The sequence below is a fragment of the Trichophyton benhamiae genome (genome assembly GCF_000151125.1).
Source record: "Trichophyton benhamiae CBS 112371 chromosome Unknown contig02295.1, whole genome shotgun sequence".
NCBI classification, from domain to species: domain Eukaryota; kingdom Fungi; phylum Ascomycota; class Eurotiomycetes; order Onygenales; family Arthrodermataceae; genus Trichophyton; species Trichophyton benhamiae.
The window spans coordinates 435,885-450,469 of NW_003315097.1; the positions used below are offsets into that span (position 1 = coordinate 435,885).

The 14,585-nt window shown below is 49.6% G+C and overlaps 5 protein-coding genes across 5 annotated transcripts; 3 read left to right on the forward strand and 2 right to left on the reverse strand.

The window, feature by feature from the left end:
* Nucleotides 1–536: 536 nt before the first annotated feature.
* ARB_01056 (MYB and HSA domain protein) lies at nucleotides 537–5,151 on the reverse strand (the record flags this gene model as incomplete). The annotated part of the gene is made up of 5 exons (XM_003012759.1): nucleotides 537–1,679; nucleotides 1,742–1,899; nucleotides 2,049–4,789; nucleotides 4,872–4,928; nucleotides 5,108–5,151. The coding sequence occupies 5 exons, from the start codon at nucleotides 5,149–5,151 to the stop codon at nucleotides 537–539; spliced, it is 4,143 nt and encodes a 1,380-aa protein (XP_003012805.1).
* Nucleotides 5,152–5,230: 79 nt separating this feature from the next.
* On the forward strand, nucleotides 5,231–7,099 carry ARB_01057 (uncharacterized protein; the record flags this gene model as incomplete). The annotated part of the gene is made up of 3 exons (XM_003012760.1): nucleotides 5,231–5,287; nucleotides 5,451–6,446; nucleotides 6,512–7,099. The coding sequence occupies 3 exons, from the start codon at nucleotides 5,231–5,233 to the stop codon at nucleotides 7,097–7,099; spliced, it is 1,641 nt and encodes a 546-aa protein (XP_003012806.1).
* Nucleotides 7,100–7,731: 632 nt separating this feature from the next.
* On the forward strand, nucleotides 7,732–9,303 carry ARB_01058 (uncharacterized protein; the record flags this gene model as incomplete). Its single annotated transcript, XM_003012761.1, has 2 exons — nucleotides 7,732–8,258; nucleotides 8,313–9,303. 2 exons carry the CDS (start codon nucleotides 7,732–7,734, stop codon nucleotides 9,301–9,303), a joined length of 1,518 nt encoding a protein of 505 aa, XP_003012807.1.
* A 1,798-nt stretch (nucleotides 9,304–11,101) lies between these two features.
* On the forward strand, nucleotides 11,102–11,716 carry ARB_01059 (uncharacterized protein; the record flags this gene model as incomplete). Its single annotated transcript, XM_003012762.1, has 1 exon — nucleotides 11,102–11,716. One exon carries the CDS (start codon nucleotides 11,102–11,104, stop codon nucleotides 11,714–11,716), a length of 615 nt encoding a protein of 204 aa, XP_003012808.1.
* A 158-nt stretch (nucleotides 11,717–11,874) lies between these two features.
* On the reverse strand, nucleotides 11,875–14,192 carry ARB_01060 (uncharacterized protein; the record flags this gene model as incomplete). The annotated part of the gene is made up of 6 exons (XM_003012763.1): nucleotides 11,875–12,074; nucleotides 12,181–12,373; nucleotides 12,443–13,189; nucleotides 13,274–13,456; nucleotides 13,574–13,729; nucleotides 13,929–14,192. The coding sequence occupies 6 exons, from the start codon at nucleotides 14,190–14,192 to the stop codon at nucleotides 11,875–11,877; spliced, it is 1,743 nt and encodes a 580-aa protein (XP_003012809.1).
* Nucleotides 14,193–14,585: the final 393 nt, after the last annotated feature.

Genomic DNA, 14,585 nt, shown 5'->3' on the forward strand with positions numbered 1-14,585 from the left:
AGTTTGAAGTTGAGGCTCGTTGACTAGCGGCGACAGCTGGGTGACTAAGCAAGAATAACATGACGTCTAACTATATCCACTGAAAGTATAAAATCTAAGCAAGCATTACGTCTGCTGGGAGGTCGGAAGTGATATTGATGCTTAAATATTTTTTTTTATCATAGTTATTAAAGGTGCTATAAGTGCGTATGGCTAGATCACACTGTCCAGAGGAGACAGACCAAACACACAGCATGCAAACCTATACATGCACGCATCTAATGCAATATAAGTACATACATTAACGGTTGAGGCAAGGGGGAGCATTGCATTTCGACAAAGACGTACGTATGTGCTGGGGATGGTAATGATGGAATGGCAAAGGAGTAAGGATAAAGGTGGGAGTTGATGGAAGGAAAAGGGGTACGTCGTTATCCATGTAAAGACATCAGGCGAGCGATTAAAACAGAGTAAAGTATCAAGGAAGCAACGGAAGGAATAAAACACCACCGGTAAAAATCATGTACACGTTAAATCCCCATTTTCTAACATTCTGCTCAGCTAGACGCCGTTTGTGCTTGCGCAGGTCTCGGACTTTTACCAGGCGGCGGTGGCTGTGTCTGTTGCTGTTGCGGCTGCTGCTGCTGCTGCTGTGGCCCTCCTTGGCTACTAGGACGCTGACTCTGCGGGGTTGCACTTCGGCTTTGATGCATGAGCATGTTGGTCATCGCGGGACTGGCTATGCCGACCCCTGGCCGGTTCTGTTGGCCTCCAGCCTGTGAAGCACCTAACCGATTCATGTATCCTTGTGTTTGATTCTGCAATGGGACTGACGTCACACCATTCACAGCGCCTTGCTGGGGAATTTGTTGCCCAGAGTTCCCAGCCTGATAGTTAGAAGGTAGGTTGCCGACACCAAGGTTACCTGCCGCAGCGTTTAGAGCTGCTTGTGATAACCGTTGCTGTTGATACTGCTGCAGACGCTCTGTGGCAAGTTTCGAGACTTGTTCTTGAGACATAGTGGGATGAAGGCGTTGGAGAGAGGCCTGTATGTTGTTTACGTTGGGCAATGATGGAGCGTTATTGAGGGACGTGGATGGGTGGTTCATGCGAGGAGAAGAGGCAGGCATTACGCCGGGCGTAAGAGATGAAGCAGCAAATGATGGACTTCCACCGTTGGTTGCAGCTTGGAAAGCGGCCATGAGGGCAGGATTGCTTGAAGTAGTGGCGGGGGTGGCATTCATGTTGGGGGAAGAATGGGGTCCCTGTTGTGGAGCGAAGCCTTGTTGACCACTGTGGAACTGGTGTTGTTGCTGGCGGGATTGGAGAAGACGCTGTTGCTCTTGAAGACGATTGGCCTCACGGATGATACGCGAGTTGTCAGGGGATGTTTGGATAGGAAGACCGGGCCGACCATTAATAGGCTGTTGGAGGCCTTGTTGAGGCATCATCTTCATCGACATCCCACTGGGCACTGGGATTGGACCAGTGGCTGGTAGACCATTGGGCATGGCTGCAATTCCTGGGTGTGGCCGAGATTGAGAGACGGCCACGCCGTTTGGTATGCCGTTGGCCAACCCATTTGTAATGGGAACTTGGACACCACCGGCGCCATTGGGAGCAGCCGCCGGAGGCCGGACTGGTATACCATTGAACTGACCAGATGGGTTAAGCTGAGCCGCACGCTGGGCCATGGCAGCCTAAGAGTACAAAGTCAGTGATTGGGTAGAAACTTTGTATGCTCCGCTAGAAAATATCATACCCGCTGATGAGCAATCATTTGCTGACGGTACTGCTCTTGTTTCTCCAAAAACTTGAGTTCCCTCTCGTGCTTCAACTGGCTGAATTCCTGAGGCGTCGAGATTGGCGGATGTGGCTGGGTCGCTTCATTGACCTTGCGCATGGAGGCGAGTTGTGTGGCTAGAATAGAAAAAAAAAAAAAAAATTGTCAGCTTGGTGACACAAGTGGGTGATATATACAGGGAAAGACAAGTGATCGTGTAGATTTTATCGGAGAGTATGAGGCAAAAAAAGGAAAAATAAAAGGAAAACTTGGAATGCTTCCATACCATGCTGTTGCTTCTGAAGGTTCGTCTCTCGTTTTTGAGAGAGCTTTCGCATCCCAGCCAGAAGTGCCAAATGCCTTGAAGACCGCTTTCTCTCCACCCGTAATGGCTGTGCAGTACGCCGCCGTATCAATGCCTGAGCGCTCGGATTTACTTGACCGCCATTCTGCTGCTGCTGTTGTTGCTGTTGTTGAACCGCCTGTTGTTGTGCGTTCATAATTGTTCTTTGAGCAGCTTCAAGGCGTGCATTGTATGTTCGGAAATACGGAGTCTTCGCCATATCAGGAGGTAAGCCTTCTAAGCTAATCCAACGCTCAAAGCATTCCCAAGGAGTTCTTCGCTCAGAAGTAGAGACGAAAGACGATCGCGGAGCCAGACAGCTGGCGATAAGGGACCAGTTAAAAGAATATTCTTGTACTAGTTTTCGAAGCTCGTCGTCCTCCGCCAAAGTCCAGTGGGATGATTGCCGTGACTCATAGAACCCAAGGGGTGGCATAATATACTCGGTTGGAGGACGGAATGCATTGCCCGGATGGATTCGATCGCGAAGAGCTTTGTATTCCGGGGAGAAGAGAGCGACGTCCACTTGTTCTGGTAAGAGAGATCTGTACCCATTCTCTTCCTCGCCATCATAATAGGTATCTTGTTCGTAATCGTAACGACTTCGTTTTCTAGGCGGGCCATCTTCTTTGAACTGGATTGTTCCCTGAGCGTATTTTGAGACAGGCAGTAGCTGCGTCTTCCATACATCATCAGGTTGGATCTTAAAGGCTGGTTTGTTTGTTTCTGGAGCTATCTGTACGGGACAGTATAATGGAAGTTCTCCAAGTATCTTTTCCGACGCAATGGTTCGCTCCATGCGGAATGTGAACTCATCCGAGCCGGATGAGAAAATGGCAGCAGGAACATTTCCATCATCAAAATCAGGATGCTCGTCATTGAAACCATCACTAACTGAGTCGTCATCTGCCGAATGGATCAAGTCAGGGGTGGGATGATTATTTGGCAGCACTTCATCCGGGTGGCCATCCATGAGCTTATCGCTTTCAGGGGCTTCTGCTGCTGGTGGAGGTGGAATGTTAGCAGGTACTCGTAGAGAGCGTCGACAGTCTTCGTCACTCGCAACATAGTCTGCACACCACTCTGCGCAGCGCTTTGCTGCCGTGAGTTTCCACTTTCGTTCTTCTCTAAAGTCCATTCGCATCCATTTTACATGATCCAGCATGATATCCCAGTGAGTGGCCTGCCTCGGTGGTTCTGGGGAACGCTGTAGTTGCCGGAGAGCCCATCTGTTGGAATGCTGTAGCTGATAAATCCGCTTCAAGGTGCGGCAATCCATTTGTTCATGGTATTCGAGGAAGTGGTTGGAAGTACTGAGGGTTTTGTGGGCTGTAGATAGAAGGGTATTGAGACTCATAGTACGAGGGGGATAGTGGGCCTTTGCCTGGAAGAGGGTATATAGGTAGTCCTGTTCCTCGTTTGGAGATTTGCGGGTTTCTTCATCTCTCCCGGAAGCCAGTTGCATGGCCTTTTCCTTTTCCTGACTTGATGTCTTTGGAAAAACAACCGTTGACAGTCTGCTCCTCTCCTTGTCTGGTCTTTCGCTCAGTCTCAATTTTGATGGTGAAGCTGGGGAAGTGTGTGAAGTGCCAGCCTGCTTGTCAAACACGGATGACCGTCGTGAGTCCCTAGAGTGCTGTTCGGTTTCTGGAGTTGCGCTTGGTTTCGGACTTTCTCCCAGGATTTCCGATACAGACTTGTGCCGAATTGCGCCGGACGCGACTCTTGTAGTCATCCGTTCTGGCCTTGGGTGCTGCTGTTCGGCAGGTTGCCGCTGGTTCTCGACTGGTTTCGTAGCAGTTTTGCCATCTGGCACCACCTGGGGTCCAGACGAGGACGACGGCCGACTGTTCGTGACTGACTCCGTAGGCTCCCGCTTCAGCTGCGGTTCCTTGAGCTCTGCCGGAGCTTCGGTCATGTGCTGGTCTCCATCTTTGTCCTGGGCTGTGAGAGGCTGTTTAGGGGTGGTAGAGTTTCGAATGGACATGGCAGCTTCGAGCTGTAGCTGTTCATCCGGGGTTGAGGGTACCGCGGTGGACATGGGTTGTGACTGGACATTTGAAGGGGGTTCGTCAGTGGAGTGTTTGCCCATTGAAGGAGATTCAGCAATAGAGGCGACTGATTCGGTTGAGCTAGAAGCAGGGGATCGTTCGGTGGCAGATGTATGACTGGAGGATGGACCGGTTGACATGGGCGAAGAAGCGACCTCGGCGGCTTTTGGAGGAACAATGATAGGCGCGACACCTAGGCGGTCGTTAAAGGAAGAGGTACGGTTGGTTTCTGGAGGTGAGAGGGGGTGGGCAGTCGTCTGGGTGGTAGCCTGGACGGCTGTATCGGGTGAAGAGGCAGTTTTCGCGGGAGCTTCGGCGGCATGCTGAGGATGGCTGGTGTCTATGCCATTGGGTTGGTGCTGGAATGAAGCGACGGATTGCACTGGCTCTGGCGGTTCTGTGGTCTGGACACCCGCCGAAGACACAGTGAGCTGTGGTTGATCGTTGCCTGCTGCGGGCCCGCCTTGGGTCGGCTGTTCATGACTAGCTATGCCGGCTGCCGGTTGGAGGGCCGGTACCTGCGGGCGATCGAGCTCATCTGGGCGCGATGGTCCATATTTACTCTCACACTCAGCAAGCACAGTCTCGAGCCGTGGCCGTTCAGGTAGGGTATTTTCGTCGAAGAGTCGGCCTCTGTATGGACGCAATTATTAGCACTGCTGAAGTCCAGCAGAGAAGAGCATATCCGGCAGTGTAATACGGGTCAAACACGTACTTTGAGAGGTCGTTGGCGTCGAGGAATGCGGCCTCCTTCAGGCGGGCCAGGGGCTCACTGTGGCCGCCGGCGTCGCTGGGATGGGGGAAGGTCGCCGTCGCATAGTAGAGCTCGCTCAGCTTGCGCTTCCGCGACGACACACAACGCCTAGGGGAGAACGAAAAGTCAGCGAACGGGTCCAAGCAAACCGAGGGCGAGGGAAACGATGGAACGGTCAAAAAGGGCGGTTTACATACGCGATCTCGTCATGTCTGGATGCGAGCGGCCCGTCAGAGAGCATCGAGGCTTTTCTCGCGGCGGCATCCGATTCACACGCAAAAAGCGAGGGCCAGGGGCCTCTCGGGGGTCATACGAGCGCGATGCGTCGCTCTGATGAGATGGAATCGATGGCGGTGGTCGTTGTTTTGATGGCTGCAGTTGGTGGACGTCGCTTTTCCTGCGTGAAGTTCGACAAAATTGCGAGTTTTCTGCTTTTTTGCTGCTTTTCGAGATGTAGCAGTTTGCTGACTAAGCTGACTAAGCGGAGATACTTTGATCCGCGAAAAAGTTGACGGGAGAGTCGAAAAAGGTTAAAAAAAGAGACGGCGAAGACGACGAAGTAAAAAGGACGGCAAAAGGCAAGGAGAAATAATATTAAAAAAAAAAGAAAAGGGAGGAAGAAGAAGATACGGAGAAGAAGATAATATGAAGCGGAAGAGAGAGGAGGAGCAGGCGAAGGTGCCGGCAGAGAAGAGAGGAAAGATGGCCAGGAGAGAGACGACAGTGCAGATAGTCGCGGGCTCCTACGAAAGAGTCCTCCATGGCATCAATGCCACGATATCCCTCGATGAAGAAAAATCCAAGGGGCGGCCTGAAGATGTCGGAGAAGGCGAGGATCAGGTCAAGTTCACGGATACATTCCTGTTCCAGGCCCACACGTCGGCGGTTCGTTGTCTGGCGCTCTCACCGATGCCCAGCGCAGACAACAAGCAGCAACAGAATGTTCTGCTGGCTACCGGAGGCACAGACGACCGCATCAACCTGTACAGCTTATCGGTCTCGCCAATGTCTGCAGATACTGGCCTTGTGCCTCTGCCATCGCTAGCAGGCAACAAAGTTCTGGAGAACCCTCGGAATCGCGAACTGGGAGCTCTCATGCACCACTCAGCCAGCATTACGGCCATGCACTTCCCTACTCGGTCGAAGCTTTTATCTGCGTCAGAGGACAATACCATTGCAGTTACAAGGACCAGAGACTGGACAGTTGTCTCATCGATTAAGGCACCGCACCCTAAGACTCAAGGAAGACCAAGTGGGGACACCGCTCCCGTTGGTGGTGCGCCGGCCGGTATCAATGACTTTGCCGTGCATCCTAGTATGAAGCTGATGCTTACCGTGGGCAAGGGGGAGAAGAGCATGAGGCTATGGAACCTGGTTACTGGCAGGAAAGCTGGTGTGTTGAATTTTGGGCGGGAGGTGTTGACGGCCGCGAAGGAAGGGAAATGGGGGACGGGCGAGGGAAGGAAGATCCGCTGGGATTCGGCCGGAGAAGAATTTGCCGTTGCTTTTGAACGAGGTATCGTTGTCTTCGGGGTGGTATGTTGTGCCCGCCTTTCTTTTTTAATTTTGTTACCTTTATATTCACATACTGACTGGAGTAGGACTCGGTTCCAAAATGTAGAGTGGCCACCTCGCCATTCACAAAGGTACACCACATCAGCTATCTTGACATTGAAACTGATGACGAGAAGAAGCAGCTATTGGTAGCCTCTACCGAAGACGGGAGACTCGTCTTTTATTCTACAGCGCCAGACTCGTTAGAGGAGCTTGTTGAGGGAGGCGACACCACCATTCCGACGGCGCCGTTCCTCTTCCAGCTCGGTGGTAAGGCTCATGGCCAGTCCAGCAGGATAAAAGAATTTGAAATTCTCCCGCTCCAGGAGAACTCAAAGACTATACAGTTCATCGTTGTTACCTCTGGCAGTGATGGTGCATTAAGAATATGGACCATCAAACCAGAAGAAATCCAGCAGACCAAGCAAGCCAAGCGAGGCAAATCGTCTAAGCCCGGTCAGCCTGTGCAGGTAGGTAGATTACTCGGTGCCTACGAAACCGGTAACCGAATAACCTGCATGAAGGCCTTTATCATGCGAGAGCCTATAGGAGAAGAAGAGCTCAGCGAGGGCGACTCTGAAGAAGATGATGATGATGACGAAGATGAAGATGATGAAGATTCTGATAGCTCATGAAAAGCTCTAGCAGCCAAGCTGTTACTCTACCTGCCCGTCTGCCAATGATCAAAATGGTGTGAATTCACTATATTTGATAGATCAAAGTCTCAGGGGCAACCCTGTCCGCTACCTTGTCCACCACTGCTAACCCGCAGCCTGCCACCTCCATAGACTATACGTCCTCAGCCAAAATTCATCCGTCTTCCTCTCCAACTATTCCTATTCTTCTTCGTTGCTGTCTCCCAAATAATTAAATTAGGCATTTCTGTTCCCTCCCACGGACGGAAAATCTACAAGTCACGTGTCCATGTTGACTAAAAAAAATATTTCGTGACTCAAAAAAAGTTCGCATTTAAAATAAAACAGTAAAAAAGTCCACAGAAAAAGACGGAGAGACGAAGAAAGGGAAACCGAAGAACCAAAGAAATAAGCATTCTGTCCATACGATTAATATCAGAGTCGAGCTATTTGAATCCGCAGCCCCCAGCCCGCGAACACCAAGGAACGTCGCCTGCTTAGTTACCCCACTGAGCGTAGTTTATCGAAAAAATAACCAAATAAAATCGCCAAAACTCCAACTTCTCTGTGTGCGAAGAACCACATCCACGACCACCAGCGCACCGTTAGCTCAGAACAGGCGGATTGCAATCATGGCGACGCACAGTGACTTCTCAGACGACGAGTCGCAGCCCGGCTCGCCCGTGCTCGGCGATTCCAACGGTGTCGATAACTTTGACGACCAGGAGCCCCTCGACCACGAAGATGATTCACAGACACCGCTCAAGTCGGCTCTAAAACAGCCTGCGCAGGCAAAGAAGCCAGAGCTTCCCGAGCAGCCAGACCCATCGACTCTCGATCTCTCTACTCTCACGCCGCTGACACCCGAGATTATTGCCAGACAGGCGACTATCAATATTGGTACTATCGGACATGTCGCTCACGGAAAATCAACCGTCGTCAAGGCTATTTCGGGAGTGCAGACTGTCAGATTCAAGAACGAGCTGGAGAGAAATATTACCATCAAACTGGGTTATGCCAATGCAAAGGTGTACAGGTGTGACAACAAGGCCTGTCCCAGACCTACTTGCTACCGAAGCTTTAAGAGTGACAAGGAGGTTGACCCTCCATGCGAGAGAGAAGGATGCACAGGCAGATACAGACTCCTTCGACATGTTTCGTAAGTCGTATTATTTACGCACCTATACTTGAGTATATGACTAACCGGGTGTAGGTTCGTCGATTGCCCCGGGCACGACATTCTCATGAGTACTATGCTTTCAGGTGCCGCCGTCATGGATGCCGCTCTGCTTCTCATTGCCGGTAACGAAACTTGCCCACAGCCCCAGACCTCTGAGCATCTGGCTGCTATCGAGATCATGAAGCTCAACCATATCATCATCCTCCAAAATAAGGTTGACCTGATGCGCGAGGACGGCGCCCTCCAGCACTACCAGTCCATATTGAAGTTCATCAGAGGAACAGTGGCCGATGGATCACCCGTTATTCCCATCTCGGCTCAGCTCAAGTACAATATCGATGCCGTCAATGAATACCTAGTCTCCCACATCCCAGTTCCAGTCAGGGACTTCCTTGCTCCCCCTCACATGATCATCATCCGGTCCTTTGACGTCAACAAGCCTGGTTCTGAAATCGAAGACCTCAAAGGTGGCGTTGCTGGTGGAAGTATCTTGACCGGTGTGCTCAAGCTCGGGGACGAAATCGAAATTCGACCAGGTATTGTCACCAAGGATGAGCAGGGCAAGATTCAATGTCGCCCCATCTTCAGTCGTGTCGTAACCCTACTTGCCGAGCAGAACGACCTCAAATTCGCCGTTCCTGGTGGACTTATCGGTGTTGGAACTAGAATCGATCCCACTCTTTGCCGTGCTGATCGTCTACTCGGTTTCGTTCTTGGTCACCGTGGCCGTCTTCCTGCCATCTACAGTGAAATCGAAGTCAATTACTTCCTTCTTCGACGCCTTCTTGGTGTCAAGACCGCCGATGGAAAACAGGCAAAGGTTGCTAAGCTCAGTAAGAATGAGGTTCTCATGGTCAACATCGGTTCGACCGCCACAGGTGCAAAGGTCATGGGTGTCAAGGCAGATGCCGCCAAGTTGAGCTTGACTGGCCCAGCTTGTACAGAAATTGGAGAGAAGATTGCCCTCAGTCGAAGAGTTGACAAGCATTGGCGTCTTATTGGTTGGGCGAATATTGTCGCGTAAGTACTCATTCTTTCACATGTTCCTTTGGAGAATAACATCTAACATTTATCATAGTGGTAACACGTTGGAGCCTATCTCCAACTGAATTTGATACCGCTCATTAAACGGCACTTACACTCTTAAGGGGTGTATGGTTGCCAGAAAGGGGCTATAGAGAAGAGTCGGCGGAGCCAGGGAGCTGTACTGGGTAGGGGCGGGCTATCCGTGTATCTGCCAGTCGACTCTAGACTATAAAAAAGCAACTATCATCATACCCTTTCAAATGTCCACCGGACAAACTACAATTTCAGCTCCTGACAGAATGGATTGCCTGCCCCTACTCTCAAACCCGCTTCGTCTCTACGAATAGCCGGTAGGACATTTTTTTTCAAAAGCAAAAAGCAAAAGCATGTTCCAAGTTCAAGTAACTATATCACGCTTGTTCTCATGGTTTCCTCCCTTTTCTTCTTGCTCATCATATTTCCCTCCTCTCTTTCACCCTCAACTTCCGCATATTCCCTTATAGTCGAGCAGTTGCATACGCCTCTCATGCGTTCCGATTCTCTTTTAGTCTCCTTTCGTTGACCCTGCCTCTTTTGTCAAAATATTCTACTTCTCTTATTTTGCTTTTTCCCACCTCTTTTCCGAAGCATAGATAAAAATTGTTTCTCTTCAAGGTCGGGACTTAAAAAGGGACAAAATGGAGAATAATGTGGAAATGATAGTTATGAAATAAAACTATTTTCAGGCATAACTAGTTCTAATGTTTATGTGAAGATATTGTAAACTCGTTTAACCATTCTCTCACTGAAACGACTTCAGCCAGGAGAAAACTTCCATATCTATCAACGTGTAGATTGTAGAAGTTCCAAAATAAGTATATCGTGGGTAAAAAAAAATTCTATAGCACACTATTGTACAAGCTTGTTCTGCTCCCTTAGACAATACAGTAATTGCAGGTCCAACTCACAATTCTGACATGAAAATAGACCAGCACATTTTATGGACCTCAATTTAATTAAACTGAAGTCTCAAACTCCATTCCTCATATTTTGCGAGGAAGGTGTGTAGAACATATCCGTATACGATTCAACCAACCCAGTTTACCAACTCATGTATTTCCTGTTCTTCGAACGTCTCCGCGCCAACACACCACGACCACCTCGGCTTTTCACACGGGCCAGGAATCCATGGCGCCGCTTCTGGACCCTCCGACTAGGGTTGTATGTATCTCGTTTAACGCCCAGGGAGGCGGTGGATGAGAATCCACGGGCGGTAGCTGGGCATGTGGCTAAGGTGCTTGATATCGGGTTTGGGCGTAGAATGGAGGCTGAGGATGGTATTTGGGAAACAATTGAACTTCTTTGAGGCACTATCAGGTTCGGCCGCGAGACACTGAATGCGGAGAAGGATCTTGTGGTTTTTTGTAAAGTCGAGCTTGCCATTCAATCACAGAGAAATACTCCGCGAAACCCTGTAAAATACACATACTTGAAGCTCAAACGGCTTGAACTACGAATCGTAGCTACTTAAAAAACATCTTTTCCGCTTCTTCGTTGATTGAAACGAAAGTTCGAGGCAAGTTCAAGATGCGCACTGACCAATATTTTTTTTGCTTGACCTGGAAAAAAAAAAAAAATCATGTCCAAAAACTAATTGAATCTTCAGAACGACAAGCCGCAGAATACCAAGAAGATCCAATTGCACAATAAACTCACAATTTGACATCTTGACTGTTTGATAGAAAGAAATTGATTTGAATTTATTACTCGATATTTGATCTTGCTGTCTTTTGAATTCATTGGTGAAGCCTAGGAAAATGGCATCTCAAGCAGGCCCAACTCCGCTGCCTGCCACCACAATACTTAAGAGCGAGCGCATATCCCAAGCAGAGGCTCATGAATTCCTTACAGCCTATCTCGATCGCGCGGCCTCAGACCCAGGATTCCAGCCAGATTCTACGCTCTCACCACAAGGTCCCATTGCCGCTGGCGTTGGGTCGTCTCCCAACCTAGTGATACACAACCTGAAGCGAGTCCAGGCTGGATTGGCCGGAGAAGTGCTCGGAAAAGATCTTATATACGCGAAACTGGAGAATGAAGGCGGTGCTGCCGGTGGTATATTCGAGCTACATTCCCATAATGCAACTGATGGACAGAATTGGGCCGGCAAAAAGCGAGAAACTCCTGCTGTCAGCGGATGGCAAGATTTACAGAGCTACGAGAGAGAACAGACCGATATTGTTGAGGCCGGAGACGGAGATGACGAGGTGGTTGCTGTAGAGGACAATACTGAAGCCGTGGAAGATGTTCAGGAGGGCAAAATCGACAAGGAAGAGCGCAAGCGACAGAAGAAACAGAGACGCAAGCAAGAGCAAAAAGCGAAGATGGCTGCGGCCAGGAAAGTAAACGAGGATGATGAGACCGAGATCTGAATTGAACTTTTATGACCGTCCCTCTTGCCGATGGTCTATTGAAAGTTATTGATTATTTTACAACAAGTCATTGCCCAACTCGGTAAGTTTTCCATACCAGAGGATACCAGAACCCAATAAAATAAAACAACAGGGGAGAAATGAGATTCTAACTTCTATTATAGCTCTCTGTCAGCTGCCTTGACTGGCTTATCGCTCTCAATTGGCTCTTTTTCTCCTCCAGTGATCTTGCCTCCCTTCCAACCCAGGGCAGCAAGGCGCTCAGAAAGAATTGGGTGCGAGTAATGGTAGCTTGCGTACATCCAGTCCGCATCCATGGTAGAAAGGTTTTGGATCTGGAGCTTCAGCAAAGACCTGGCTAATTTTTTGGAATAACCCAATTTCACGGCGAACGCGTCTATCAAAATAGTCAGCACCAGACACTTAAGGAACTGAGGAAAAAAGAGTCATAAAGAGGAACCAACCGGCTTCGAACTCGAATTTTCTGCTGAGGATGTTCATCAACAATTTGATGATGGCATCGGTTGGTGCGAGTGCATCTGAGAATAAGATGAATCCAATCATGATTGGCATCTCATTGTAGAAGCCAAAATCTTGATAGAGCGATTTGTTGTTAACAAAGGCAGAGAACAAGGCAAAGATATAGAACATGTGGAACTAATAGAACGTCAGTAAGCCATGTAATAATGAGATGGAACAGAAAAAAAAAAAAAAAAATAAACACACCTGTCCGATTCCAAACAGCTTCGTAGTATGACTCAAGCTCCAGTGGCCCAGTTCATGGCTCAGAACGGCAACAACCTCTTCAGTCTCGCTCTTCTCAATCAAGGTATCGTAGATAACAATATGCTTCTTCCATGGCAGTCCGAAGAAATAGGCGTTGCTATGGGCGCTTCTTTTACTTCCATCAATAACGTTCAACTCGGAGAGCGGGAACTTAAGCTGCTTGGCCAGGTTCTCGACGGAGGTCTTCAAGACGCCGGGTTCAAGCGGGGAGAGCTTGTTGAACAGGGGAAGAATGGCAATTGGGTAGATAGTGATGGCAAACAACTGGACAAAGATTCCAAACATCCAAAGATAGTAGAAGAAGCTGTTGCCAGTAGTCTGTACGATTTTCAGGATCGCGCTGATGATGGGAGTTCCGAGAATGACAGTCAGCATCTGGCCTTTGAGCATGTCCATAACCCAGAGCTTGACGGTTTGCTTGTTGAAGCCAAACTTCTCTTCCAGGACAAAGGTGCTATAGTACGAGGTCGGGAGGGACAATATCGTTGTAATGATGTTGAAAACAAAGACAAACAGCAGGGTATGAGTGATCTCCCCTCTGAAGCCTTCGGGGGCATATTTCGCGAGCAGAAGACCAGTTGCTCCCCATATTTTTGGGAGAACGTCGCCGTAGATGAATGCCAGGTTCTGGATCTGGCTGTATAGCCCGCTCACGAAGCCGAACTTTGCCTTTGCGCGTCCATAAGCCTATGATATGATTGTTAGCTTGAATAGCCTCAAACAGATGGGCAGCAGATATAACTGATGTGCTATTCGCGGCGTATAGCTTACCTGACTCTTATCAAACACTTCCTGGGAGACCTCGCCCTCTAGAACTTTAGGAACCTTTGTTGCCTGCAAGACTTTGTACTGTCGGAGAGAGAGGAAGCCTTCAAGGAGATACTGGCCTAGCGAGAAGCCCACAATGATCTTCTTCCATGGGAAAAAGGGCCGGTCAAGAATGCGCGCGAGCTCCTAGATACGCCAGATAGATCAGCCGTCCGCCCACAACCAACAACCCCTTGCATCCCAGGATCCCCGGGAGGGCAGAGACCGAGACCGGTGTCAGCTACCAGCCCGTCAGCAACTTACCTGGAGGATAAACATCATTGCAGCGTACGTCGACGTTGTTTGCAGGAGATGCGAGTTGTCTGTCGTTTCGTCGTCGTCGTCGTCGTCTGCGTCTGCCTGGAAGCTGCTGAGGTGAAAGGCGGCCAGCGCCAAGACGTGCAAACTGTCCTCAAAGAACTAAATTAGTAGAAGCACACGAGCAACCTCGAACATCCAACGACATCACCATTGAGTGTATGCCCATCCTATCGAGTACGGAGCACCAACAGCTAGTTACAAGTTACAGCGCCTTGCTATACTCAATTGCCATCCAGCATTACTTCCATCACAGTCATCAGGCTCCCCACGGGCTGCTGCATGCGGACAATCTTCAAACGCGCGTCGGTCTTTGAAGCAGGCTGGCCCTGTCCTCCGCAGCTCGCTCCTTGCGGTTGAATGCCATCATCATGGTCAGGTCTCGGACATGCAGGAGGCTCTCCTGTGTGCTCTCAACCGCACCCGGTAGAGGGAGTACTGAGTCCATGGCAACCAGCCGTGCGCCCGTTTGCATTGCTGGCAGTATGTTCGAGATGATGCTTCGTGCCTCACGATCCGACCAGTCATGCAAAATCATGCGCAGGAGATAAGTTAAAGAAGTCATGCACCTGAAATGAGATCCTAGAGTGAATATCGATGTCCTCTTGCAGAATACCCTTCCTCCCATCTTCAATGTTGGTGTTCAAGTCCTGGACAACAAATCGCAAGTTTGGGAACTCTCTTGCCAGGGCAATGCTAGCATGACGGGTCGAGCCTCCCACCTGTCGTGGCTGTTAGTGCTGCAATTGCTACTCTCCAATAAGATTGCGTTATGAGAAAAGGGCCACTACTGTTGTATTAACCAGTTAGTTGGCACCCCTGTCCTAGTTAGCTCCCTATAATCAACTTCCATGTTGATAGCTAACTCTCGGGGAATACGGGCCCGGTGAACATTACGCCCGAACAGTGTGTGCTCGGGTTCAGAGTAACGGGCCCGTAACTACTGCCCGAGCAAAAA